At 37.5% G+C, this 27836-nt stretch overlaps 1 protein-coding gene across 12 annotated transcripts in view; it reads right to left on the bottom strand.

The window, feature by feature from the left end:
- TCF12 (transcription factor 12) overlaps positions 1-27836 on the bottom strand; it is a 375360-nt gene that overhangs the window by 122466 nt on the left and 225058 nt on the right. For all 12 annotated transcript variants that reach the window (XM_077939464.1, XM_077939466.1, XM_028850968.2 and 9 more), the window contains exon 6: positions 5459-5523. In XM_077939464.1, the coding sequence (XP_077795590.1) occupies positions 5459-5523 (65 nt within the window). The remainder of the gene's footprint in view (positions 1-5458; positions 5524-27836) is intronic.

The raw sequence follows: 27836 nt of genomic DNA, 5'->3' as shown, positions 1-27836 counted from the left end.
GAAAAACCAAATGGTATAAGCTTATTTCCAAACAACTAAGAGTTAAGTAAGGTACAGTTTTTAAAGTTGTCATTTTCTCAAGGGTGTAATATCTGAACTCAGATGAAACTTCACACTTTCTGAAAAAAACCAAGACCCTGCCGTCTTCTACATTTAAATACTTAGAGAAAAACTTAAACTACTTGAACAAATATTTGCTTAAGAGGTATAAAGGAAAAACTTTGTTATACTGATAAAGGATTTTTCACTTAACTGGTAGTTTTTAAAGTAATATATCTATTGTTAATAAAGATGCTGGCTTCTATGCTCTGTGTTTGATCAATAAAAAAATTTAATTGCAGAATGATCTATCAGTGTTTCCAGTAATACTGTGACATGAGTTTCTTTTCAATGGCTCATCAGTTAATGTGATTGCTGTGAATGTAATATGAGGACACTCATTTAGCAACATATTATTACATCATCTTAACATGAAGTAAGGCCCATCAGGCATTATTAAATTAGTCTGAATTTTGCAGTATGTCAGCAGCATTTTATGTACATTAATAGCAGAGTTAATGCCCCTTGGGGGATTCTGTTGAAGAAAAATGGTTTCAACGTGGTGTTTGGGTATCATTTTAGAGTCACTATTTATATTTCCTTGGATTTGCTTTTGTCGCTTGTGAATAGCTAAGACAAAATGGCAGCGTTAAAGTGTATTTTTTGTCCCTCCTCTGACTCATTATAATAAATACTGTTTGGAATACGTGTTTTTCTTTGAATAGTTTGTCCTTGCTGCAGAATAATGTTTCCACTCTGCTGAATTTTAGGCTTCCTCTCTGGGGCTCACAAATTGCTTCTACGAATTCTTAAAAAAAAAAGGTATCTTTCTGTCATTTGAGTATCTTTAAATCTTGTATATAGCAATATTGTTATTTTGTATCAAACATTCTAGTAGCCTTGTTCTTCTCTTTTCCATAGGCCTTCCTGATCTCTCCAGAATATTTATAAACTGTTTGTCAAACAGCAATCATATAGTTTCCTCTAAGGATAACTCCTACTGGCTTATACAGAGGAGTTGGCATGTACAGAGGAGTTGGGTTTCTCAAAGCACGAACTCGAGTCCATGTGAATCAAAATCACCTGGACATTCGTTAAAAATTTAAATTCCCTCTGGGAGTGGTGGCTCTTGTCCGTAATCGCAGCTCTTTGTCAGGATGAGGCAGGAAAATTACTTGAGCCTAGGAATTTGAGACCAGCGTGGGCAACACAGTGAGACCCCATCTCTAAGAAAGAAAATACAGAAAAATTAGCAGTGCATGGCGGGTGCATGCCTGTAGTCTCAGCTACTCAGGGAGGTATATGAAGACCCAAATTACCTTTTGTTATGTGGGCCACATGAATTTAGAAATTTAATATTATGTATTTATTTTTTGAAATGTTTTCACAAGCCCATACACTTTAACTTTCAGAGACCTACTACGTAGGTGGAAGCAGAAACTGCTTATCTTATCTTTCAGATGAAGAAATCAATGCAGAGATGAGACTTGAACCTAGGTCTCTTGACTAAACCTTATATCCCTTGAGCCCAGGAGGTCTTGTGAGCGCCAATGTACTCCAGCCTGGGTGACAGAGTGAAACCCTGTCTCAAAAAAAAAAAAAAAAAAAAAAAAAAAATTCCCTATCTCCTTCTCAAACAAATTAAAATGAAGGAAGGTAATAAGGGCACAGAGTTGAAATCTGAGGGATTCCTATGCTAAAGTATAGTCATATAGCCAAAACACTCAAGCATGAGTTTAGGTTTCCCACTTGCTAGATATGTAACCTTAAGCATAATACCTTACAAGAACCTCTGTTTACTACTCTGCAAAATGAGTTGTTGTTAAAAGAATTAAATGTGATTTTGTTTAGTTCAATGGCTAGTTCAGTTAGTGCTCAGCAAATGGTAGCAAATGTTATTACAGTGCCACACATTTAGATTTAAAATAAATGTCTTTTGATATAAGAATTAAATCTGGTACAAATGCACATTAATCCTTGGTAAAAACTGTTAAGATTCCCCTTTGCAAAAATGGACAATTACATTAATAGAACTTATTGCTGACTCTAACTAAACAGCAATACCTTTGCCAAGAGGGTATAAAAATGTTGAGTGAAAACATTTGAACATAATTAAAACATTAATATATGCATGGACTATGATTTTAGATGTAGCTGTGGTCTCAAAAAGCTTACAATAGTGTTTTCCTCCCCCCTCAAGTTTAGCAGTAACGTTAACATTAGACCAGTGGCTCTCAAACACTTAGGTATCTTAAAAATAATATTAAAGATCCAAAATATCTTTTGTTATGTGGGTTACATGAATTGAGAACTTTAGAATTATGTGTTTATTTTTTGAAATGTTTTCATAAACCTATACAGTTTAGCCTTCAGAGATCTACTAAGTAGGTGGAAGCAGAAACAGCTAATCCTATCTTTCAGATAGAAATCAGTGCAGAGATGGGACTTGAACTTAGGTCTCTTGACTCTAAACGTTTTGTCTTACCCCCCTCAACTGACATTTACTGACCTTCTAGTGTATGATCAGGAACTGAGAAGAGCACTTTCATATATCTGATAAGTAAACAAATTTGTTATGGTTATAAGGTATTCTTATACTATGATAATACATATAAGATTCAACACTGCCTAACTAAGCTGCTGTCTTATATTTAAGATGAAGATGAAAAGACTTTTAAGGCCCTGAAGCAGGGTGGCAGACAAGTTCACTTAATGATATGTCACAGACGCAGTCTGCAGAGCTTACAAGCTTAAACCTACATGATTCTTTGTAGTTACTTTTATCAATCATTCATTGTCCAAATGATATAACTTAGTTTGGTTATTTATTTATTTATTTTTGAGACGGAATCTTCCTCTGTTGCCCATGCTGGAGTGTAATGGTGCAATCACAGCTCACTGCAACCTCCGCCTCCTGGGTTCCAGCAATTCTCCTGCCTCAGCTTCCCAAGTAGCTGGGATTACAGGAGCCTGCCACCATGCCCCGCTAATTTTTGTATGCTTAGTAGAGACGGGGTTTCGCCATGCTGGCCAAGCTGGTCTCCAACTCCCAACCTTAGGTGATCCGCCCGCCTTGGCCTCGCAAAGTGCTGGGATTACAGGTGTGAGCCACTGCGCCCGGCCGCAACTTAATTTTTAAAATTTGGTGTACTCTGAAGAGATTCAGAAGAGTGATTGTTAGGTGGCCTACAAAACTCGCACAATGAGTACTATAGCCAAGATCAGAAATTAGATCCACAGCCTCCAGTTTAGGTCATTTATGAACTAAAATTCAGACTATGAAATTCAAACAGTAACTTCTTAAAAAAGAATGAGCTCTGATATCAACTATGAATTGCAGAAATATTACAATCACCAATCCACATCTGATATAGACCAAAAAAGAGGGTATTTTGGTTTTCATCAATGGATACTGCTAAAACTATACAGAATAAATCGTATATCTTGGTTGGCCTTAAAGTACTGTTACCTTTGAAAGAGGTCAGAAAGGTACCTTAATGGAGGCTAGATGTTCAACTGCTGCTTTTCTATTTTTTACTGTGATCTGAATAAGCACTTACATTCTTTGGTTCTCTGCAATTTTTAACTAGGCATGATCGGTATGCTGGTAAATGTTTAACAACTGTTTAAGAAAATGGAAGCCCTGAATTGTAACATTTTTGGATTTCCACAGTGTAAACACTTCCTTGATGGCCATTTTTTTGTTTTTATTTTTATTTTTAGAGATGCAGTCTTGCTACATTGCCCAGGCTGGAACTGTACTACTGGGCTTAAGTGATCCTTCTGCTTTGGCTTTCCAAGTAGCTGGGACTACAGGTATGCACCACAGTGCCCAGCTCATAATAGTCAATTTTAAGATACCAGTGTGATGTCAACCATGCTTGCTAAATTCCTAAAAGTTTAACAGATTTGGCTCTTGTGAGCTAGTAAGAGCTGGTAAAGCAAAACACTGGCTATGACACAATGCTAATCTATATATATTTTAAATGACTAGGATAAAATAAAGCTAACCATAAATGGAAAATAAAGCAATCATTAGTAACACTAAAACTTTAAAAAATCACTTGGATGAAAATAGAATAAGACTGCTTGGTCTGAAGCCAAGAAATCTGAGTGTTGGTCCAGTTACTACCCCCAACTCTACGATACTTAACAAATCACTTACTCAGACCATGCCTATTTGCCATTAAGGACATGGGAATAGATGATCCTTAATTTTTACAATATATTGATTTTCTCTCTCTCTTCCTTCCTTTCCTTCTCCCTTCTTTCTCTTCCTTCCTTCCCTCCCTCCCTCCCTTTTTTTCTCTCTCTCTCTCTTTCAGACAGAGTCTCACTGTCACTCTGGATGGAGTACAGTGGCACAATCATGGGTCACTGCAGCCTTCAACTCCTGGGCTCAAGTGATCCTCCTGCCTCAGCTTCCCAAGCAGCTGTGACTACAGGCATGCACCACTACACCTGGCTGATTTTTACATTTTAAGTAGAGACAAGGTCTCACTATGTTGCCCAGGTTGGTCTCCAACTCTTGAGCTCTAGGGATTCTCCCACCCTAGTCTCCCAAAAGTACTGGGATTACAGGTGTGAGCCACCGTGGCCAACCTACTACAATACATTATTTTATAATGGGAAGGCATATCACAAAACAGGATGTTATGTAAAACTCTCTTAGAGGCACAATTATGAAATATGTATTAAATGGAGTATTATTAGCACAGCAGTTAAAACTGGCTCACATGCCCATGCCTGAAATTAGGGTAGGCCCTCATGTAAAGCATGCAGATGGCAGAAAACAAATTTAATATGTTCTGCCTTTCCTTTCTATTCTTTTTGGCTTGATTCTGATGGGAATCTGCAGGTGAATTGTGTGTTCAGGATTCTCAGTCTAAAGATATGAGGAAAAAGGCAGAGAAGATGCCCATTAGCAGAAGCACAAAATGCTAGAGAAGGTGGACAGTTGAAACAAAAATTCCAAGTCGGGGAGGGTGTGAAGCCTAAAAATTGGTAGACGCAGGATTGAAAACAAAATGCTTCCAATATTAATGATCAGTTTGACATTACAGGATATTCAAGCTATGCAGATCAATCATGTAATTTTTATGTACCAGCAATTATGTTTTCTGTGAGAAAATATGCAAGAAAAATTCTCAGAAATGACAGGCATTTTGGAAAGGGGTAGAAAGATAACTGCTACTTTGTTTCTAGTTAAAATGGAGGTGGGTTATGAAAATCTTTGATGATAAAGACAGCCTGGTAAACTGGGGAACTGAAACAATTTTAAGCAGAGAGAGCAAAAAAACAACATTTAGTTACAAATTAAACAGTAGTGAAATAAATTCATAATTTCTATCTCATCTATTAATAGAGTCTTTATGTGTTTAAAAACCATCTCATTGCTTTTTTTAATTATTAAACTTACTTGACAGCCTGGTAATCCAGTATCTCTGCTGTACAGGGAAAATGAGCCTCTCTCTGATGTTTTTCCTATAAAACAAAAAAATTAACTTTATATAAAACTCCTCATTTATTGACAATCAAAATTCTAGACTATTCATGGTAATTATATTGCAGTTTAAAAATAGAACAAATTAGAAATAAGAGGATACAATCCAATAATTTGTAAAAACTTGCTATCATTTCAGTCAGTCTGAGTCAAATTCTGGGCAGGATATAGTGACTCACGTCTGTCATCTCAGCACTTTGGGAGGCTGAGGTGGGAGGACTGCTTTAGTCCGCTAGCTCAAGACTAGCGTGGGCAATAGTGAAGCCTGTCGCTACAAAAAATAAAAAATTAGCATGGTGATACATGCCTGTATTCCCAGCTACTCAGGAGGATGAGGTGGGAGGATCACTTGAGCTATATAAAGTAACATGTAAATACTTTATTTTCAATGTATAGTATTTTAAAACACAGTTAAAAGAATGAAAAAGACATTTATACAGCCAACAATATGGTCCATGTACCCACTAGTTAGAATGTTTTCCCATGTTTGCGTCAGATTGAACCTTCTTCTCTTCTTTCTCTCTCAAAAATTAATACAGTATTGGGCCGGGCACGGTGGCTCACACCTGTAATCTCAGCAGTTTGGGAGGCGAAGGCGGGCGGATCATGAGGTCAGAAGATAAAACCATCCTGGCTAACACGGTGAAACCCCGTCTCTACTAAAAATACAAAAAATTAGCCAGGCATGGTGGCACGCGCCTGTAGTCCCAGCAACTCAGGAGGCTGAGGCAGAATTGCTTGAACCCAGGAGGCGGAGGTTGCAGTGAGCCGAGATCACACCACTGCACTCTAGCCTGGGCGATAGAACAAGACTTTGCCTCAAAAAAAAAAAAAAAAAAAAAATTAATACAGTATAGACATAGCTCAAACCACACCTCTGGATAACTATTATCATAATATTGATGTGCATATTTACCATGTATGTTTTGTACTCTTAAATATATATTCATATTCTCGAACAATATACATTACTGTTTGCATTTAATACATTTAACAGATGGAATTACATGCTATTTATCTTGAAACCTGCATTTCCATATATTATGTTTTGAGCTATGTGTTCATAACAGATCCCTAGTTTGAGTATCTTTACTGCTATACAATGTTCCATTATACAAATAAAACCAGTTTATATATTCCCCTACCGAAAGATAGTTTTTATATTTGTTTGTCATCAGCAGTATTGAAACAAATATCCTTGCACGTCTTGTAAACACACACACACACACACACACACACGTCCCTTCAGGATAGACACAAATAAGGGAAACTGGTAGATTAAAGGATGCTAACTTTCAGCTTTACAGGCATTGATTACCTTACTATTCTCAGAAGTCACCATGCCCATTTATATTCTTCCCAGAGACATGTAAGAATTCTTGCTGTGGTGGGGGGCAGTGGCTCACGCCTGCAATCCCAGCACTTTGGGAGATAACAGGCCAGAGGCGGGCAGATAACCTGAGGTCAGGAGTTCAAGACCAGCCTGGCCAAAATGGTGAAACCCCATCTCTACCAAAACTACAAAAACTAGCCAGGTGTGGTGGCACACACCTGTAATCCCAGCTACTTGAGAGGCTGAGGCAAGAGAATCATTTGAACCCAGGTGATGGAGGTTGTGGGCAGTCAAGATTGTGCCATTGCACTCCAGCCTGGGTGACAAAGTGAGACTCATCTCAAAAAAAAAAAAAAAAAAAAAAAAAAGAATTCTTATTGTGACTATACCCACTGATACGGTTTGGCTGTGTCCTCACCCAAATCTCACCTTGAATTGTAGGTCCCATAATCCCAACATGTAGTGGGAGGGACCTAGTGGGAGGTAACTGAATCATGGAGGTGGTTACCCCCATGCTGCTGTTCTTGTGATAGTGAGTTCTCACAAGATCTGATGGTTTTATAAGGGGCCTTTCCCCTTTTACTTGGCACTTCTTGCTGCTGCCATGTGAAGAAGGATGTTTGTGCTTCCCCTTCTGTCATGATTTTGAGTTTCCTGAGGTCTCCCTAGTCATGCTGAACTGTGAGTCAATTAAACCTCTTTCCTTTATAAATTACAGTCTTGGGTTATGTCTTTATTAGCAGCGTGAGAACGAGCTAATATACCCACAGTTCAAAACTTTCATGGCCAAGTATCAGGAATAGAATGGGCCAGTTCTTAAGGGAGAATGGATGTTAAGTCTCACAGCGTTAACAGTAGGGTACTCATTCATAGGTATTCAATATACTAAGCGAATTTGCAATGTAGCATTTTTGAGGTTCAGTAACTAACACCCCCAAACATGGTGCTTTGACATGCTGGATTGAAGCAGCAGCCTCAAGGTCTGTCTAAGTCATGCCCTCTCCACCAGACCCCTCCCCACAATCTTCTGTTTTTTGCAAAGCACAGAATGAAGTTGTTCTCTGAAATTCCTTATTTAGAAAGCGGACCTGCCAAAGAAGAACACAACTGTCTTCCCTGAGTTTCAATTATTCCTTCTATGCCAGTCATTCTAAGTTGGCATTTCCCTTCAGTCTCTGCCATCTTCTTGTTCCAAGAGGATTTCTGATCCATTTTGATTAGATGCAGGGAAGGCTGTGTATGTCAGAATTCCAAGTGTACAATCCTATAATGGTTTTATTTTGTAATAACTAGTTTTACTTAATTCATTTATTTATTTTGAGACAAGGTCTTGCTCTGTTGCACAGGCTAGAGCATAATTACATAATTACAGCTCACTGCAGCCTCCAACTCCTGGGCTCAAGCAATCCTCCCAAATCAGCCTCCCAAATAGCTGGGACTATAGGCGTTTGCCACCATGCCTAATTTTTTAAAATTTCATTTTTAGTAGAGACAGGATCTCACAGTATGGCCTAGGCTGGTCTCAAATTCCTGGGCTCAAAAAATCCTCCTACCTCAGCCTTCCAAAGTGCTGACGTTACAGGTATGTGTTACCACGGAGGCCTGGCATTATTATTACAAGGATTATTTTCCCTATCTAAAGGGTTAATAGATGTCAGATTTAGAATTGTAAAACTTCTACATCAATTAGTCAGCATGACATGTATACTTTAATGAAAATGATACTAGTCCATTTCTGAGGCTTTTAAAAAATAATTATGTATCATATCAATAAACAATTTTCAACATCCTATTCACGTGTAGAGTTTTTTTAATTAGTGAACTACATTTTTTATTGATTGATTTTTTTTGAGATGGAGTCTCACTCTGTCACCCAGGCTGGAGTGCAATGGCATGGTCTCGGCTCACTGCATCCTCCGCCTCCTGGGTTCCAGCGATTCTCTTGCCTCGGCCTCCCAAGTAGCTGGGACTACAGGCGTGTGCCACCACACTCGACTAATTTTTGTATTTTTAGTCGAGATAGGGTTTCACTATGTTGGCCAGGCTGGTCTCGAACTCCTGACCTTGTGATCTGCCCACCTCAGCCTCCCAAAGTGCTGGGATTTCAGGCATGAGCCACCACACTCAATCATGAGTTAATAATGTATTGTATTTTGACTCAAATGTCCTAGTAAGAACTCTTAAAAAAAAATGTTGAGGTGGAAAAAGGAACAAGGTTAGAGGTGAATATTAGCTCTGTTTTTAATAATGTACAGCTTTTAAATACAATCTTAATTATCTGTGTGGAAGCTACCCACATAATAGATCATTTTAAAAAACCTAAAGTTTTAAACTTACTTTCCTGTGCTTATTAACATTCCTAAAATTTCTTATCCTTTCATAAAGGACATTGAATTCAGAGAGAACGAAAACTAATTTAACATAAGCTGAAGATGTTGCAAAGTAAAAGTTTCTTCTGAAATGAAAGTTGATAGCTTGTTTTCAAAATGATACTTCATCTATTCAAATAAGAATTTGAAATGCAAATACATTTTTATTTCACCTTTCATTTATTAGAAACTAGTTATTTTCTTAAGGACTTATACATTTGAGTATCCTTGAAATATAATAATGCATACTCAGTCTAAGACTTAGGAGGCATTCATTTTTAATTCTTTCAAAATTATTTTTCACAAGAACTATTTTCATGAATTAAAATTAATCATATACATTGTCTTTGTTTTATCTCAGGCATCTGACGTCAAAAATCTTTGGCAATTTTTAAACATAAAAATACATGAATGAAGTATACAGACAATTTTAACTGGTCAACTTCAGCTGAAAACAGTTTAAGAACTACTAGTAATGTAACACATATCTAATTTTCCTTGAAGCACCTGTGAAAAAATTATTAAAAAGAACTTTCTGGGATAGTCTAATACAGGGTTTTTACTAGACCCTTGTGTTGTGGGGGTGTGGGTGTGTATAGGTATGGATGTGTGCACATGTGCATGAGCCTCTTGAGCGGACTTCTCAGAATCATGATTATAAATGTACAAAACAAAATATAAGTATTTTAATGTACAATGCCATGTAATTGTCAAAATGTTCTTTTAAAAACCTCATATTTCCTATAATTTATTAACACATTAATAAGATTTAGCAGCAGGACTAATAATAATTTGAAAGCATAAATAACAGTTTAAGATACCTGCAACAATTATGATATGAAAATATCTATTATTCTACTGGTGACAAAGACTGTAGGTACTATCTGGACTATTTTGCTATCCTTATTCAAAATGGAAGGCCATGCAAACTTTCACTTAGAGATTGGTAAAAATAAAGATGACAATTTTTTCCCATTCAAGTTCATTGATTCTCCTTCTGTCCTGGGATTCTCTGGACCCCAGGTTAAGAAACCCAACTCTAGTAGAATAGCAACATATTACTGGAAAATATACAAGAATAATACATATATATGTATATTAAACCATTAGATACATAACATGTGTGCAAAGGTATTTTAAGTAGCTAAACTTACATGGTTTACATTAACCAGATCCAGCATTTTCTGACCTAAACTAAAAATTGCTCAAGAAACGACAGATAATTTTGACTAACTTATACAGTATTTAAAACATTTATTCAATTTATACAGTATTTAAAACATTTACTCAAGAAACAGCAAATGACTGAAGTTCATAACATTATTTTCTCCAGACATATAAACTCTTAGAGGCATTAGTTACCCTAACAAATATTCTCAGACTTAAAAAAAAAAGTTATCTTGCTCTACTTAGTTGCAACCTTTCAATGCTTACAGAAATACAAACTATTGCTATTCTTTTGACATAAGATACAATGGGCAGTCAAATTGAAGGTGGGAGTGGACAGGCACAGTTCTACATTCCCATTTCTCTCCATCTCAATTACAAATATCCAAGCATTGACTAGACAGAAGAATCTAAGATCCATACGTTCCATCAAACATTTATGGGCTAGTCACTGACAGATGAAGAGGTTAGGAGATGAGGAAGACACAAGCTTCTGGCCGGGTGCTGTGGCTCATGCCTGTAATTCCAGCACTTGGGGAGGCTGAGGTGGGAGGACTGCTAGAGCTTAGGAGTTCAAGACCATCCTAGGCAACACAGTGAGACCTGACCTTTATCAAAAACAAACAAACAAAAAACTTAGCTGAGCATGGTGGTGCATACCTGTAGTCACAGGAGACAGAGGTGGGAGGATTGCTTGAACCTGGGAGTTTGAGGCTGCAGTGAGCTATGATAATGCTACTGCATTCCAGCCTAGGAGACAGAGTGAGACCCTGCCTCAAAAAACAAAAAACAAAACACAAACAAAACAACCCCTGCAAGCTCTACCCTCAATAGGTGCCAAACAATGAAAAAGCTTACAGCCTACTGGATGACCAAGTTTTAGAAGTACTGCTACATTTGTTAGATATTTAGCTCTTTTTAGTGACAGAAATCTAGTATTTGATAATATATATTTATTAAAAATACCACAAAGGTTTGAAGGTGCCTGATATGGTTTGTGTGCCCACCCAAATCTCATTTAGAATTGTAGTTTCCAAAACCCTCACATGTTGTGGGAGGGACCCGGTGGGAGGTAATCGAACTATGGAGGTGGTTACCTCCATGCTGTCCTTATGATGGTGAGTTCTCATGAGATCTGATGGTTTTATAAGGGACTTTGCCCCACTTTGCTCTGCACTTTTCCATGCTGCCACCATGTGAAGAAGGATGTGTTTGCTTCCCCTTCCACCATGATTGTAAGTTTCCTGAGGCCTCTCCAGCCATGCTGAACTGTGAGTCAATTAAACCTCTTTCCTTTAAAAATTACCCAGTCCCAGGTATGTCTTTATGAGCAACCTGAGAACAGATAAGCCACAATCCACACTTGGAGAATGGTGTTCAGTTTCACTCTTCCTTCAACATGCAAATTTAGACCAAAGCAATTCTACAATACTCTCATGGTATGTGCTCTGTTCTTATCAACAGAAAATAATGTATTGATGAGGAAACAGCCAGAAATAATGATATTATGGAACATAAAGCCTGCTCAGCATTTCTTTCTGCAGCAGTACAGTAAATACCTAAAAATTTCCAGACAAGTTTATTAATTTCAATGAATAGATACTATTCAAGAAATAACTGTTGCCTTCACAAGTAGCAGTACAAAATAGAATAGCTTCCCTATCTGTATGAAAGCCAATATTATTTCTGTTCATTTTTGTCAGATATTCTGATCTGCATTCATAAATTTGAATTCAGCATATTTTACACAGAAAAACTCCGTGTGTTATAATTTAAGTATTTAGCATGAGACTGGTTTTTCTTAAAAGCTAAAAGCTTAACCTAGAAACAATTCCTGGATGTTTCAAAAAAGTTAATGAGATCAACATTACTATGTTCAAAATGAAGTATTTCAATGTGTAACTCATATGAGCTTTTCCATATTTACTTTTCATAGAAACAATGTGAAACCCTTATATAGACAAATCTAAATATTTGTGCACAAATCTAAGTTTGAGGACAGTTTTATGAGCAGACTATCCTCCTCCCCCTTGAGTGTCTTTGAAAACTCATTATTTACCTTACCTTTTTGTTCGTGGAGAACCTACTCCTCTTTTGTAGGCAAACTCTATCAAAAATACCATACAATTTGAATCATACTAACCATATGGAGAAACACAAAATGCTAACTTACAAAGTGGGCAAATCTGCAATGCCGTAGAGTATGAGAGCAAAGACCTGGGAATTCTGAGTACTGGATTCATCTCTTGGCTCTTGCTTTGCTCTCATTGAGTGAACTGGGAAAGTTACATGTCACTTAACATCAATGACCCCACTCACTCTTTTAGTAAAATCAACTGAATAACATGTATCTCCCACAGACCCTGCACAGTTTAATTAATACTTATAACGTATTCAGAAATTCTTGTCTAGAAGATACTGTTAGAATTACAGACTTTATTTTGGTAGTAATCTGCTCAAACGTACAGAAAAAGAATCTAAAAAGGATCTTAATTGACCAGATTTTTTGTTTTTAAAGAAAAGAGAAAGGGGATTTTAAAATAAATGCTTGCCTATTTTCTTCACAACAATTTGTTTAAGCATTATTGGCTAACATTTGTGCCAACCACACTGCTGGCTACATTGAAGATACTTAAATATCTAGTGCCAACAAGCACAGCTGCTGGACTTCTATGCCCTCCTCTTGTTCACTCCATGCCAAATTACTCACACAGCTATGAATGATGAGGCAGCAGCATAGGAAAATGCCAAGTGTGAGTGAGATTAGTGATAAACCATAGGATCCCTATAGAGGTCAGTGATTAGCAAGTTCCCAGTTGTAATCACTTTTCTAACTCGGCCTTTATCTCATCACATATGCCATCTTAATTTTGCACCAGCTTCCTGTGATGTGCATCAGAACTGTAAGCAGCTTCCCAATCAATAATTCTGGCAGAATTGCTAAGGTGCCAATGGAGTATCCTATTATCCTGACAAAAGCACACAGTCAGACCTGGGCAATTTGAATAGGCTTTATAAATGACTTCCTAGGCTGAGTGCACTGGCTCATGTCTGTAATCCCAGCAGTTTGAGAGGCCGAGGCCGAGGCTGTGGATCATTTGAGCCCATGAGTTAGAGACAAGCCTGGGCAACATGGCAAAACCCCAACTCTACAAAAAATACAAAAAATCAGCTGGGCATGGTGGTACACACTTGTAGTCCCAGCTACCAGGGGGGCTGAAATGGGAGAATCACCTGAGCCCAGAAAGTCTAGGTTGCAGTGAGTCGTGATTGCACCACTGCACTCCAGCCTAGGCAACAGAATGATATACTGTTAAAAAAAAAAAGAAAAGAAAAGAAAAGAAAAAAATAAAAGAAACAACTTTCTGAGACTTTAAAATCTGTGATGAAGTACTCTAGGATGGAAGCATTCACCAACTCAACTATCCTTCCTCATGCTCTCCACCTCTCTCCCCTTAACATCAGATTTGCAAATTAAATATAAATAGGTGAGGATGAGAAGGACTACAGAAAACAGTTTACATTTCCATCATTAGAATGGCCAGAAGAGCACAATTCGATTTGAGAGGGTGAGGTGGGTGGGTAGTAAAAAATTCTAAATGAATGAACGGGGCAGAATTACATAAATACATTTTGATTAATTTCAGTCACTGATCAGAACTTTCTGGGCCTGGCATGGTGGCTAACGCCTGTAATTCCAGCCTTTTGGGAGTCTGAGGCAGGCGGATCACCTGAGGTCAGGAATTCAAGACCAGCCTAGCCAACGTGGTGAAACCCTGTCTCTACTAAAAATACAAAAATCAGCTGGGCATGGTGGCACACACCTGTGGTCCCAGCTACTTGGGAGGCTGAGGCAGGAGAATCTCTCGAACCTGGGAGGTGGAGGCTGCAGCGAGCCAAGATCGTGCCATTGTACTCCAGCCTGGGTGACAAAGCAAGACTCCGTCTCAAAAAAAAAAAAAAAAAAAAAAAAAAAGAAGAAGTAAACTATAATTATAGGTAGCTCAAAATCAACTTCCATTTTTGAGTCACTTTTCTTAACAGCTGGATTTTCTAAATTGTCCTTGATAACATAATTTACATCTGTATTGTACCGCTGCTTTGCCTAAAGTTCAGAATTTGAGTATTTTTCTTAATGTCGCCACATTTCCCTAACCACATGTTGTTTAGATTTAGAAATAAAGACATTTTCATTTTTTATAGCAATTCAAAAGATTATAGAACTAGGGGGCTGTTTTTCATGAAAAAAAAAAAACACAAAAAACAAAAACCCATCATGAATGTGTATTTTTTAAAAATAATCAAGTCACCTTGGTGTCTTAATGTTTATCTTATTCTTAAAAAAGGATTTAAAATAATTTAATGGTTTACAGCTTTCTAAGGACTACATAAACTGAGCTAATCATTCAATGCCTTAACCTTATTTACTCCACTTACTCCAAAACATTCTTTTTTTTTTTTTTTTTTTGAAACGGAGTCTTGTGTGCCCCAGGCTGGAGTGCAGTGGCGCAATCTCGGCTCACTGCAAGCTCCGCCTCCCGGGTTCATGCCATTCTCCTGCCTCAGCCTCCCAAGTAGCTGGGACTACAGGCGCCCACCACCACGCCCGGCTAGTTTTTTGTATTTTTTTAGTAGAGACGGGGTTTCATGGTGTTAGCCAGGATGGTCTCGATCTCCTGACCTTGTGATCCGCTGCCTCGGCCTCCCAAAGTGCTGGGATTACAGGCTTGAGCCACCGCGCCCGGCCCACTTACTCCAAAACAAAGAAAAAGTCAAGTAACAATCACATCACGAGATAATTTGGGGGAAGACAGAGGGAGCAAATTATCATATACATCTACTTTTGGCATCTCATTTCCTTCCTGACATTAATGTATCTTGGTATTCACACACTTAAATAATTTACTCCTTCTGACACACTGACTCTGTTTCCACCAAATCCTTGTGTCAATGCTCGTCTAAGAAATTTCTTGCATTATACAATGATAAGCAGCACATTAGGATCATTGTTGCTAAATCCCATTATTTTCTCACATCTTTTTTGTATTTTGACTGTTTAATTTAGACCATGACCTTACCAGGCAAGGTCAGGGTCTAACTCTGTTTTTTATGGCACCCAGGGACCAGAAGGCAGATGCCACTTGTTCAGAGAACACTGGTCTGGAATTCTAGCCTTGTTTTGTTTGCGTGCCAGGGACAGATTCTACTCCAAGGCTCCATCTATGGCATAAAGCCATGTGAAGGCAGAGAGACAGCTTAAGAGAACTGTGCTCTAAAATAGTAGATAATAAATGATTGTTAATTAGCCAGTTCCCCTGACAGCAAGAATTGGAAGAGAAGGAAAGAAACTAGTCAATGGAACTGCTACCATTCATCAACTATCTGGTCATAAACAGGCCAACGGAATGAAACAAACATGGAAATAAGAGTCAAGAGGATCTATTTCTGTCTCTGATGTGAACTAGCTATGTGAGATACATAAGTCATTAAACCTCTCTAGACCTGTTTTTTTACCTGAAAAATAGAGTGGGGTGGGGCAAGTGTGGACTAGATGATTTCTTTTAATGCCCCGTGAAATTGATATACTCATCAACTCTTTGCTATTAATAAGACATACCCCTCTGATGGAATGTCAATTTGGGCACTGCACATAGTAAAAAGGATAAGCCGCTAAAAATGGAGGGATTTTTATAATAATGATGATGTGCAGTTATAAAACCAAAGTGTAAACACTTGTTTAATACATTGAGAATTTAGCTGTGAATATATTTGCTGAATATAGCAAACTGAAGTCAGTATATTTAAAATTACCAAGACTTAATTCTATTCAGATTGAGAAAAACAAAATGTCAATAAAATTTTTTACTGAGACTCAACAGCCTCTACCTATGTAATACAGAAACGAAGCACATTTTGTACACTTTGTGTGTAAAGAAAATACATAGATAGCCACCAAATGGTAACTATTTCATTTTGTTGAAACACATGGAGAAAGCCCAGAAGAGAGTCTTAAATCCTGCTTAGGTTCTACTAAGACTGTATGTATGTGTTTTATGTTCTCATTTATTTATGAATGACAGGGTCTTGATCTGTTGTCCAGGCTGGAATGCAGTGGCGCATCACAGCCTTGAACTCGGGTTCAATCCTCCTGCTTCAGCCTTCCAAGTAGCTAGGACTACAGGCACACACACAGTGTGTTGCCCAGGCTGGTCTTGAACTCCTGGCCTCAAGTCAGCCTCCCACCTCAGTCTCTCAAAGTGATGGTAGTATTACAGGGGTGAGCCACCATGCCTGGCCTGCTAAGATTTAAATACAGTTCTTGCTACATGAGGACAGAATATGACACGTTCAATTTTCACTGAGCTGTCTCCAGTACTGCAATTTACTGCCATCCTATGTTTGAGTTTGAAAATAGGTAAAGGCCAGTCTCAATTTCTTGATGGGTCATAATCCAAAGTTCATTTGTGAGTAAGGCATAACTCAAAATAAAAATCTTATACATTAACTCATTATAACTGGATACACAAGTAAATTCAGATCACAGTGTGTCTGAGTAGATATTTGGTGAGTGGAGGAATGAGGAATGAAGAATGGAAGGAAAAAATGAAGAAAGGAAGAAAAGAAAAAAATCCTAACACAGCGTAACAATAAATTAGAGAGGAGGCATGGGGTAATGGTAATGAACGAAGACTCTAGATGTACACTAACCAGGTTTAAATTCCCACTTTGTTGCTTATTATCAGTATTACCTAACAGCTCTATCCCTTAGTTGCCTAATCTGTGAAACAAGGATAAAAATAGTTCTACCTCACTGGGTTTTTGTGAAGATAAAATGCATTAACATCTTAAGTGCGTGGAACAGTGACAAACAACTGGTAATAAAATTGTAGTTATTATTTTTGAACTGAAATGTACTGACTAGAAAATACATTTGACTATATTATACAATACTATATTGTCTATATATATCTTAAATGTTTGTGCTTAAGGAAAAAGTCTTAATTAGAACAGAAAAAAAGTAGATTCTAGGCAAAGAATTTAAAGGAAACTTCTGGATACTTTCAGGTTTTAAAATTCTTTATGCCTTTCATTTCATGAAAATTTAACAGTGTCGGTCTTCTTAGCATTAATGAATGGATATCTGGATCTCTGTATACATAGTCATAATCTGTTCACAACTGAAACATACAAAGATTCACCAAAGAAAGTATGCAAGATCCAGAGAAGGTGGTAGAAACACCTGAGAAGTCAAAACATAAAAGAACAGTCTAAAATGAATTTCAACAGAGTTTTAGATTTTGTAACATAGAGGAAAAAGGGTAGACATATCTGAATATAATCTTTAGCCTGCCTATTCCTTTTTCCCTAAGGTCTGGGCAAAGTGGTTTTAGGGGAGCACCTTCGGTCTGATGGTTCCAAGTTACTAGTTCAAGATAGCTTGGTTGTTGTTTGAAGCTCACGGGGGAAAGAGGGGCAAACCATTTTTATTCAGTAAAAAGGAGGGCCAGTGTTAGCAGTGTGTAAACAGATGTTAAGTAGTTCACTGTTTAAATGTTTTCATCTAGGGAAGGCCCTATTCTTAAAATTATGTGCAAAAACCACTGGAAAACAGAGAATCAAAAAAGCCAAATGCTTATTTGCTCTATCTCTTGGTATCTCTCTGTCTCATTTAAAAAATTTGCATTATATTACTGATATGGCTGAATTTAAGTCTGCCATTTTCTTAGATGTCTACTGTTTATCTCATTTGTTCTTTTATCTTTCTCAAACTTTTTTTTCCTTTTTTTTTTTTTTTTTAAGACACAGGGTCTGGTTCTGTCACCCAGGCTGGAATGCAATGGCGTGATCGCAGTTCACTGTAACCTTGAACTCTTAGGCTGAGATCCTCCCACGTTAGCTGCCCAAACAGCTAAGACTACAATTAGCTTTTTTTTTTTTCTTTTTTTGGTAGAGACAGAGTCTTGCTCTGTTGCCCCAGCTGGTCTGGAACTCCCAGCCTCAAGCAATCCTCCCACCTCCCAGTGTTGGGATTACAGGTGTGAGCCACTATGCCCAGCTCTCAGCCTGCTTTTAGAATGAGCATTCCATTTAATGGCCACTATTGGTAGATGAGTTACATTTCTTTTTAATTTTTTAGCGATTGCCCTCAGTTTACAATATACATCTTTAACAGCGTCTACTTTCCAAAATCCTTCCTCCCATCTTTTAGGTTACTGTTGTTATATATTTTATAAAACCCACAATATAATGTGCTAATTTTGCTTTAGACAGTTATTTTATAGTGTGATTTAAAAGGATGAAATGTATGTCTTTTATATTTACTTTCATTATTACCATTTCTGGAGCTCTCATTTCTTTGTATAGATTATGGGTTGGCACACTATGACTCATGGCCTGCTTCCTGTTTTTGTAAATAAAGTTTTACTGGAAAACAGCCATGCTCACTTGTTTAAATATTGTTTATAGTTGCTTTTGTGCTACAATGGCAGAGTTGAGTAGCTGTGACAGAAACAGTCTGACCCACAAAGCCTAAAATATGTAATATCTAGCTCTCTATGAAAAAAGTTTGCTGAGTCCTGGTGCAGATCCAAGTTTCTGTCTGGAGTGACATTCCCCCTGCTTGAAGAACTTACTCTAACAGTTATTGTGGTCTGCTGGGAATGGATTTTCTCAGCTTTTCATATATCTAAAAGTCTTTATCCTCTTTTTTAGGAAAATATTTTCAACAGATAAGTAATTCTGGGTTGACACAGTTTAAAATTTTTTAATACATTAGAGATGTCACTATCATCTTGCTTGCAAAGTTTCTTAAGAAAAGTCTGCTGCAGTTTATCTTTGTTGCTCTATACATGATGTGGCTTTTTTTCTGCCTCTGGTTGTCTTCAAGATTTTCTCTTTATCTTTGGTTTTCAGCACTTTAAATATGTCTAAGGGAATGTGTGTGTGTGTGTGTGTGTGTGTTGGGGAGTTCTTGTTGTTTCTTAAATCTTGAATCTATGGTTTGATGTCTTTCATTGCTTTTGGGAAATTCTTGGCCATTATTTCTTCAAATATTTCTTCTGCATTATTATCTATCCCTCTCCTTCTGAAACTTTAATCATACACCTATTAGACTGATACTGTCCTGCAGCTCTGATCTTTTTTCACTTTTTTTCTCTTTGTGTTTTAGTTTGTATAATTTATACTGGCCTATATTCAAGTTCACTGATTTCTTCAGCAACTGGGTTGTCTACTGATGACCACAAAGGAATTATTTACCTCCGTTTTATTTTATTACTACCATTTCAACTTGACTCATTATTTCCATCTATCAGTTAAATTCCCCATTAATTCATGCATGCTGTCTACTTTTTCCACTAGATCCTTTCATATCTTTGTCTGATAGTTCCAACAACAGGGCCACCTTTGAGTCTTGTTTTGTTAACTCTTTTGCCTCTTGACAATATTTGTTTTGTTTTTCTTTTGCTTAGGTGCGTGACTTTTACTTTTGATGGATGCAGGAGATTGTGGGTAGAACAGCAGTACATTTAGGCCTGGAAATGGGTATGCCTCTTTCCATATAAGGACTTTAGAGTGAGAAATTCAGACAATTACTTAGGAGTTTAGCTTGGTATGACTGTTGTTGTGATGTCTCTGAGTTTACGAGAGGCTTCAATTCCCTCTAGAGATCACCTGTTTTGCCTAGTGTTTAGCATGTGGCTGGGGTGCTGTAAAACTTTTCTGTTAGCCTTTCATCCTCAGCTTTTAACAGATGGTATAAACCTGTGCTTGAGAGTGGGTCTCTCTTCAAGTGTTTGCCCCTGCCCCAGTGGCAGACTGCTATTGCTTAGTACGCCTTAGGCTTGTGATGGAGGTAGTTCTCTGTTGTTTTGGTTCAGCCCCAGTACTTACAGAAACCATGTGCTTGGGCCTCTTTGAAGGGTTCAAAAAAGTTAAAAGTTTGTAGTTTATCAGGCTTTCCTCCCTTACCACTAGAATGAAAGCAGCATTCTTTTTTTTTTTTTTTTGAAACAGAGTCTCACTGTCGCCAGGGTGGAGTGCAGTGGTGCAGTGGTGAGATCTCAGCTCACTGCAACCTCCACCTCCTGGGTTCAAATGATTCTCCTGCCTCAGCCTCCCAAGGAGCCGGGACTACAGGTGTGTGCCACCACACCCAGCTAATTTTTGTATTTTTAGTAGAGACACGGTTTCACATTGTTGGTCAGAATGGTCTCGATCTCTTGACCTCATGATCTGTCCTCCTTGGCCTCTCAGCGTGCTGGGATTACAGGGGTGAGCCACCATGCCTGGCCAAAAGCAGCATTCTTTATAGTTTTCCACATCCTAGATAGAAGCTGGAGGTCCTCTGATCTTCATTTTGAATAGTTTCTGTTTCTATGCCTACAAATTCACTGATTTTTTTTCTTCTGAAGTGAATTAGCTGCAGTTAATATCAACCAGTATATTTTCCATTTCAGATACTGTATTTTTCATCTCTCTAGAAATGACATTTAGGGGGCTGGGTGTGGTGGCTCACACATATAATCTCAGCAACTCAGAAGACGAAGGCAGGAGGATGGTTTGAGACTGGGAGTTTAAGACCAGCCTGGGCAACACAGTAAGACCCTGTCTCTTAAAAAAAAAAAAAAAAAATTGGCCAGGAATGGTGCATCCTTGTAGTCCTAGCTACTTGGGAGGCTGAAGCAGGAGGATCACTTGATCCAATAGTTCAAGGTTACAGTGAGCTATGACAGCTCCACTGCACCTCAGCCTGTGTAACACAGAGAGACCTTGCCTCCAAAAAGGAAGAAAAAAGGGGAAAGGGGAAAAGGGAAAGGAAAAGGTAAAGGGGAGGGGAAAGGATGGGAGGGAAGAAGGAAGGAAGGGACGGAGTGGGGAAGGGAGGGGGAGAGGGAGGGTGGGGGGAAGGGAGGGGAAGATGGAGGGAGGGAGGGAAAAGAGGTAAATAAATAAATTCTGTTTTTTTCATAGCATCCATTATCCCTACATCATATTCATTATTTTACTCTACATTCTTGAGCTATCAAGCATATTTATAAAAGCCATTTTAACACCCTTGCTTGGTTACATCATCTCTCTAATTTCCTGGACTCTTGTTTCCACTGATTACTTTTTCTCTGGGTTACAGGGTATATTTTTTTCTTGTTCTTTTCATGTCTAGTAAGCTTTAAGTCAATGCCAGACCTTAAAAGGTCTGTATTTCTGGGTGCTAGATTTTGCTGTATTCCTTCAAAAAATGTCAGACTTTGTTCTGGCAAGCAGTGAAGTGACTTGGAATCAGTTTGCTTCTTTTCCAGGTTTGTCTTTAATATTTCTAACAGTGGGTCAAGAACACCCTTCAGTCCAGGTCTAATTTAGCACCACCAACACAATATCCTTTCGAAGACTACACACACCCTGTTAATTATAAGATCTTTCCACTTTGGTTCGTTGGAGGAAGAATTATTCCCAGCTTTGTGTGAGCTTTCCCTGGTCTCAAGTTGTTTCCTCTCATGCATATACATGCATGTACATATCAGTACTTGGCCAAAGACTTGGAAGCAAACTCTGAAGATCTTGAGCTCCCTTGCTCTCTCTCTGCTGCTTCCTTTTTACCCTATAAATCCCAGTCCCTTGGCTTCTCTGAATTCTGATTTTTGTCTTCTCAACTCACAAAGACTGTCAGGCTGTGTTTGATTACCTTGTTCTCTTTTTGTTGTGGCCCAGAATCTTCCTCCAGGCAGTGAGAGAGTCGGGTAACTGCAGGACTCACCTTGTTTTCCTGCTCTCAGGAGTGCCTATTGTCAAATGTCTGAAAAGTAATGATTTAGGACCATGATGAAACTTCCTAAGATTTTTATACCTCTTAGAAACCATTCCACACACCCCTTTAAAGGAAAAAAACAAAAAAGCTTTTTCCTAGTCTTTCTCTCTCAAACCCATTTTTACAGATCAGAAAAAGCTAGAACATAACAAAACTTGACTTCTGTAAATAATCAGACTTTCAACAAACAAAAACTGCTTAGAGTAGTGCATAAAGTAGAAGATAACCTGAAAAGATGGATCTACATTTGCTACTATCTTTACTTTTTGGAGTAGCCTAAATTAAAAACATCCTACTCAGGGAGACTTTACCGTAACAGATATTGGGTTTGATAAACTCTTGGACAATCTAAAAACTTTGTTAAACTACTTCTGTTTTTATGATATTGTGCTCATTTCCAACATTAGATGTTTTATTTCTAAAATACTTTGAATTCCACTAAGTCTGCTGACATATTTGAATTTAGAACAAACTGCTCTAAGAATATGATCTCCTGCACTAACTACACACATAGCTATTTCTAAAAGGTTGAAAAGCTGGCAATTTTCCAGTTCTTTCTCATCATTTCAGTTATGAAATACAATGTCCAGTTCCTCGTTCTCTTCTATTTTCTTTGGCATGTTGTTGACCAGTTCTCTAAATTCACTATCATGTATTTTGTTGTGTAGGTCTTTAATTCCTGGCCCCAACCCCTGCCCACATGCATATATTCTAAATTTATGCTACAGATAACCACAGGGCATGAAAAATACTGGTGAAAATTGCTATTATTAAATTATGCTGCTTCTTAAATTAGAGGTCTGTCTCTCACTATGCAAGTTAAGTCATATTTACATTTATTTTGACACTTTTATATTCAATAATTTAAAAACTCACCGATTTCATTAAAATATTTTCACAAAACTATATGCTAAATAACAGTAAAATTTATACTTAAAAATTTTAAAGCACTCCTATGCTTTCTTTGAGGGATGTGTATATCCTGGCATTGTAAACATAGATTTAAGACCACACCTAGACCTGTCTCACGTGAGAAAACTGGTCATGTTGTTAGTTATAATGCTTGTAAGTACATGTGAGCTTTTTGTTGTTGTTGTTAAGATGAGGTCTCATTCTGTTAATCAGGCTGCAGTGCAGTGGCACAGTCCTGGCTCACTGCAACCTCCACCTCCGGGCTCAAGCTATCCTCTCACTTCAACCTCCTGAGTAGCTGGGACCACAGGTGCACGCCACCATGCCCAGCTAATTTTTGTATTTTTTTTTTTTTTTTTTGCCACATCACCCAGGCTGGTCTCGAACTCCTAGACTCAAACGATCCACCCACCTCGGCCTCCCAAAGTGCTGGGATTACAGGCATGAGCCACTGTGCCTGGCCATTTGAGCATTTTTTGAAAAAACAATTTTTTTAAACTTGCATTTTATCATTTTCCTGGAACATTCGAACCTTCCAAGTTCTCTCCCACTGAAGGCTGCTGGTTTGGCTTGTTAGCCCCTCTGCGTGAACTATTCTTTTGTCACAGCATTTAAGTCTGCGAGGGAAACTAGACATTTTTCCTTTTTTTTTTTTTTTAAACAGTCTTGCCCTACTGCCCAGGCTGGAGTGCAGTGGTGTGATCATAGCTCATTCCAGCCTCCAAACCCTGGGCTCAACAGTCCTCTCACCTCAGTCTTCAAATAGCTGGGACTACAGGTGCATTTGCATTTATTCAAATATTATTTCCTCAGAGAAGGGTTCTCTGACTATACTATCTAAAATAATCCCACTCTAGCCTTTTTTTTTTATTATAATGTTAAAAAAAATTGACCTGGTACAGTGGCTCACACCTGTAATCCCAGCACTTTGGAAGGTCAAGGTGGGAGGACTGCTTGGGCCCAGGAGTTTGAGACCAGCCTGCACAACACAGCGAGATCTTGTCTCTACAAATAATAATAAAAAAAATTAGCTGGGCATGGTGACGTGCACCTGTAGTCCCAGCTATTTGAAGGCTGAGGTGAGAGGATTGCTGAGCCCAGGATTTGGAGGCTGGAATGAGCTATGATCACACCACTGCAATCCAGCCTGGGCAGCAGAGCAAGACTTTGTTAAAAAAAAAAAAAAAAAATTGTCTAGTTTCCCTTGCAGAGATAATGAATCTTGGTCAGTAACCTTTGGTAAAATCATTATAACTCGCAATTTCCCCTTTTCCTATTATAAAGTTTAGGAACTCTGTTTTAATTTGTATTGCCACTTTATCTACATTTTACTACCATTTTCCATATTTGTATTTTGCTATTATCACATATATGATAACTGAACCCAAAACTCCTTTGCATTTTCTGTTCCCGTGACTGTCTCTTTCCATTCACAACTTTATAAAATATGCACAAGGATTTAATTGCATCCTTATAGGTTTTTTATTTTATACTTTCTGTTTTTTGCCCCAGAACATGCAATGATCTCAGTTAGTGCTTTTATGGTTAAAAGTTTATTTTGGGTAAAGCTTTAAAAAAAGTATAAAATGCCTTAAAATATTTCAATGAAAGATTATAGCAGATAAGCAGGATTAATTTAAAAAACAAACTATTTGGGTATCAGAAGTAGTTGTTTAATAGGATATAGATTTAGAGTTCCCAAAAGATATCTTATGATTAAGGAAATAAATATAAAGATAGCTCTAAAGGGTTAGATAACTATTAATACTGAAGTTAAACAAATACCATGCTTACTGGAATTCAACTTTCTAGAAGCAATAAGTTTAATAACTGAATATACAGTTATACTGTTAGTACTGAGAATAAAAGAGGGGATCCAGAAATGATTGCATTTATTTCACTTTCACTTCCTCAACTTTTTGGATTATATTCAGCCAATATCTATTTAAGGAACTGCTTTGGAAGGCCCTTATGTTTTATGCAAGGCACTGCTATTTTCCCAGATGAATAGAATATCCATTCTCCAGCTCCAAGTTTCCATGACAATAAAAACAAAACATTCATCAGCACCAACTTGGTATTTTATGGCAAATGCAGCTGCAGCTTATAACAGTTCAATCTTTATCCCAACTCATTTCTGCCTAACAGAGGCACTATATTTCTCCAAATCAACTGAATTATTTTTACAGTGATTTTCCCCACCGCAGACCTAAACACTAACAGTGTGTTACACCATCTCTAATTATCATCCACTCTTTCCAATTTCATGCTAAATACAATTAAAGGTTCCTGAATGTTGCTAAGAGCACATTTGATTTGTGAAATCTGAAAGCTTAGTTGATTTAAGTATTACAGCTTTAGAGAAAGGTATAATATTTAAGCTTTCATGATTAACTACAGAGAAGACAGAATTTTGGAAACGAAAGACACAGTAAACAAAAAGCTAAATTAAATTCAGTCATATTATGGTAAGACAGTGCCCCCTTGTGTCTTGGTATTTCTGCCTTGACTAAATCCAGTATTCATTTCCTTAGAGTTCTATAATATAAATTTGAATATTTTTTTGTATCACAGAAATAAATAGAACTTGATAACTCTCCTAAGACAAAATCCTAATTTAAAACAATATGAATACACTGGCTATTACATATCAGTGATTTTTACATGGATACTCTGTAACATGGCGAAAATGTAACGAATTTGTATATTTAGTAATTTTATTTTAAATTTCACATTTAATTTACCATTAGTGAGAGATGTTGACAAAGTTTTAAGAATGAAAGAAAAACTTGGTATTGGTTCTCCTGTGTAACCACTTTATGCTAGTATTGGTTACCCTCATTATTACCCTGGGGCAAAACTTGGTATTGGTTCTCCTGTGTAACCACTTTATGCTAGTATTGGTTACCCTCATTATTACCCTGGGGCAACTAATGAGTTTGAGGCTTTACTTACACAGAGAACAAGACTGTATTAAATAGAAGAAATTAACATGAAATGTTAAAGAGTATATGTAATAACTATATGAGTAATACTGTTACAAATAGCTTCAAAAATAAAAAAGTCACATAAAAACATCATTCATGTTTTAACTCCACTCAAAGTGTAATATTCAGACCAGAGGCAAGGACATGAAGTTTGTAAAAATTATGAATCTCAGGTACCGCACCAGATGATCTGAACTAGAACTTGCATTTTACAGCAAGATCCTTGGATGATTCTTATAAGCATTAAAGCTTCAGAAACGCTGCTCTAAACCCAAATGCCTTCCTACCCTCAACTATCATGCAGTAGGAGCAGAGTAGCATAAGGAGAGGCTGATTGACCATTTGGGCATAGTTAGCTTTTAGAGATTAGGTGGATTCAAAGAAAGAAAGAATCAGGAACAGCTCTAGGAAGGCATCCCTGAGTATATAAGCTGAAGCTATGTCAGCCTGCTTACCAAAGTGATTTCTACACCAACTCTTTTTCCCTTTTCCATTCTCTGAAATACATATTTTTTAAATGACCATCTAAGATTCTATCAATCTGTGGTCAATATGAGTGACCAAAAAACTTCAAAATGCAAATAATGTAAGAATTAGAAGTCCATCACTCATTGTCAATGATTCCTAGTATGTATTTTTTTTACATATTTCAAACTACATTTACTATGCATTTTCTATCTTATTTCACATTCACCAATCCCTTGATAATCAAGTTTTATTATTCCTATTTTATAAATGAGAAATCATTTATAAATGAGAATCACTGAGGTCAACCTCAGTGATTATACCCAAGCTCATAAATGTAGTGAAGGCTGAGCACATTGCTAAGATTCAGGTTCTGATTCCAAATCCTATGTTCTCTGTACTATAACACATTATCAATACTCATTAATGTAAATAAGCTTAATTAGATTGCCTTTCTCCCAACATTAGCTATGGATAGAGTATCCTGCAGAATAACTTGAGAGCAGAAGACTAAAGCAGCACAGTAGCCCTGGGCATATAGAAATGTTCTTATTAAGATGTTTAAATGTTCTTAAATAAAGGATGTTCTTATTTTCTGGCTCATCCATATTTTGATTTTCTACAACAAACATTGTATTTAATATAGAAAAAATATTTTTAAAAGGATGTAGTATATAGTATATTCCTTACAGATAAGCTAAAATCTTTAAAAGAATTCATGCATGTGAAGTATCCCATATAACATGTGCACAAAGAAGTCAGGTCTGCCAGGCATAGTGGCTCATGTTTGTAATCCCACCACTTTGGGAGGTTGCGGCAGGTGGATCTCTAGTGCTCAGGACTTCAAGACCACCCTAGGCAACATGGTGTGTGACTGTAGTCCCAGCTACTTGGGAGGCTGAGGTGGGAGGATCGCTTAGGCTCAGGAGGCGGAGGTTGCAGTGAGCTGAGAGTATGCCACCACACTCCAGCCTGGGCTACAGAGTGAGAACCCGTCTCAAAAAGAGAGGGGTTGAAAAAAATGAAGTTAGGTCATTTGATGATTTGACTTATCCAATCATCAGTACAAAACAGTCAGAAGTATAGGAACACAAGTATAAGAAAACAAAGCCTATAAAGTGTAAGAACTCTAAGTAATTTATATAATTAAATGCTACTTATTTACATTAAAAGCATTTACATTAAACAGTAAGATGTCATCAAATTATTTTCAAGTAAGTTCAGGAATATGCCCTATTCTGGTCCAGAATGTAAACTT

This window comes from Macaca mulatta, chromosome 7 (assembly GCF_049350105.2).
Source record: "Macaca mulatta isolate MMU2019108-1 chromosome 7, T2T-MMU8v2.0, whole genome shotgun sequence".
Lineage (NCBI taxonomy): Eukaryota > Metazoa > Chordata > Mammalia > Primates > Cercopithecidae > Macaca > Macaca mulatta.
This window is presented reverse-complemented; position numbering and strand designations above follow the sequence as displayed.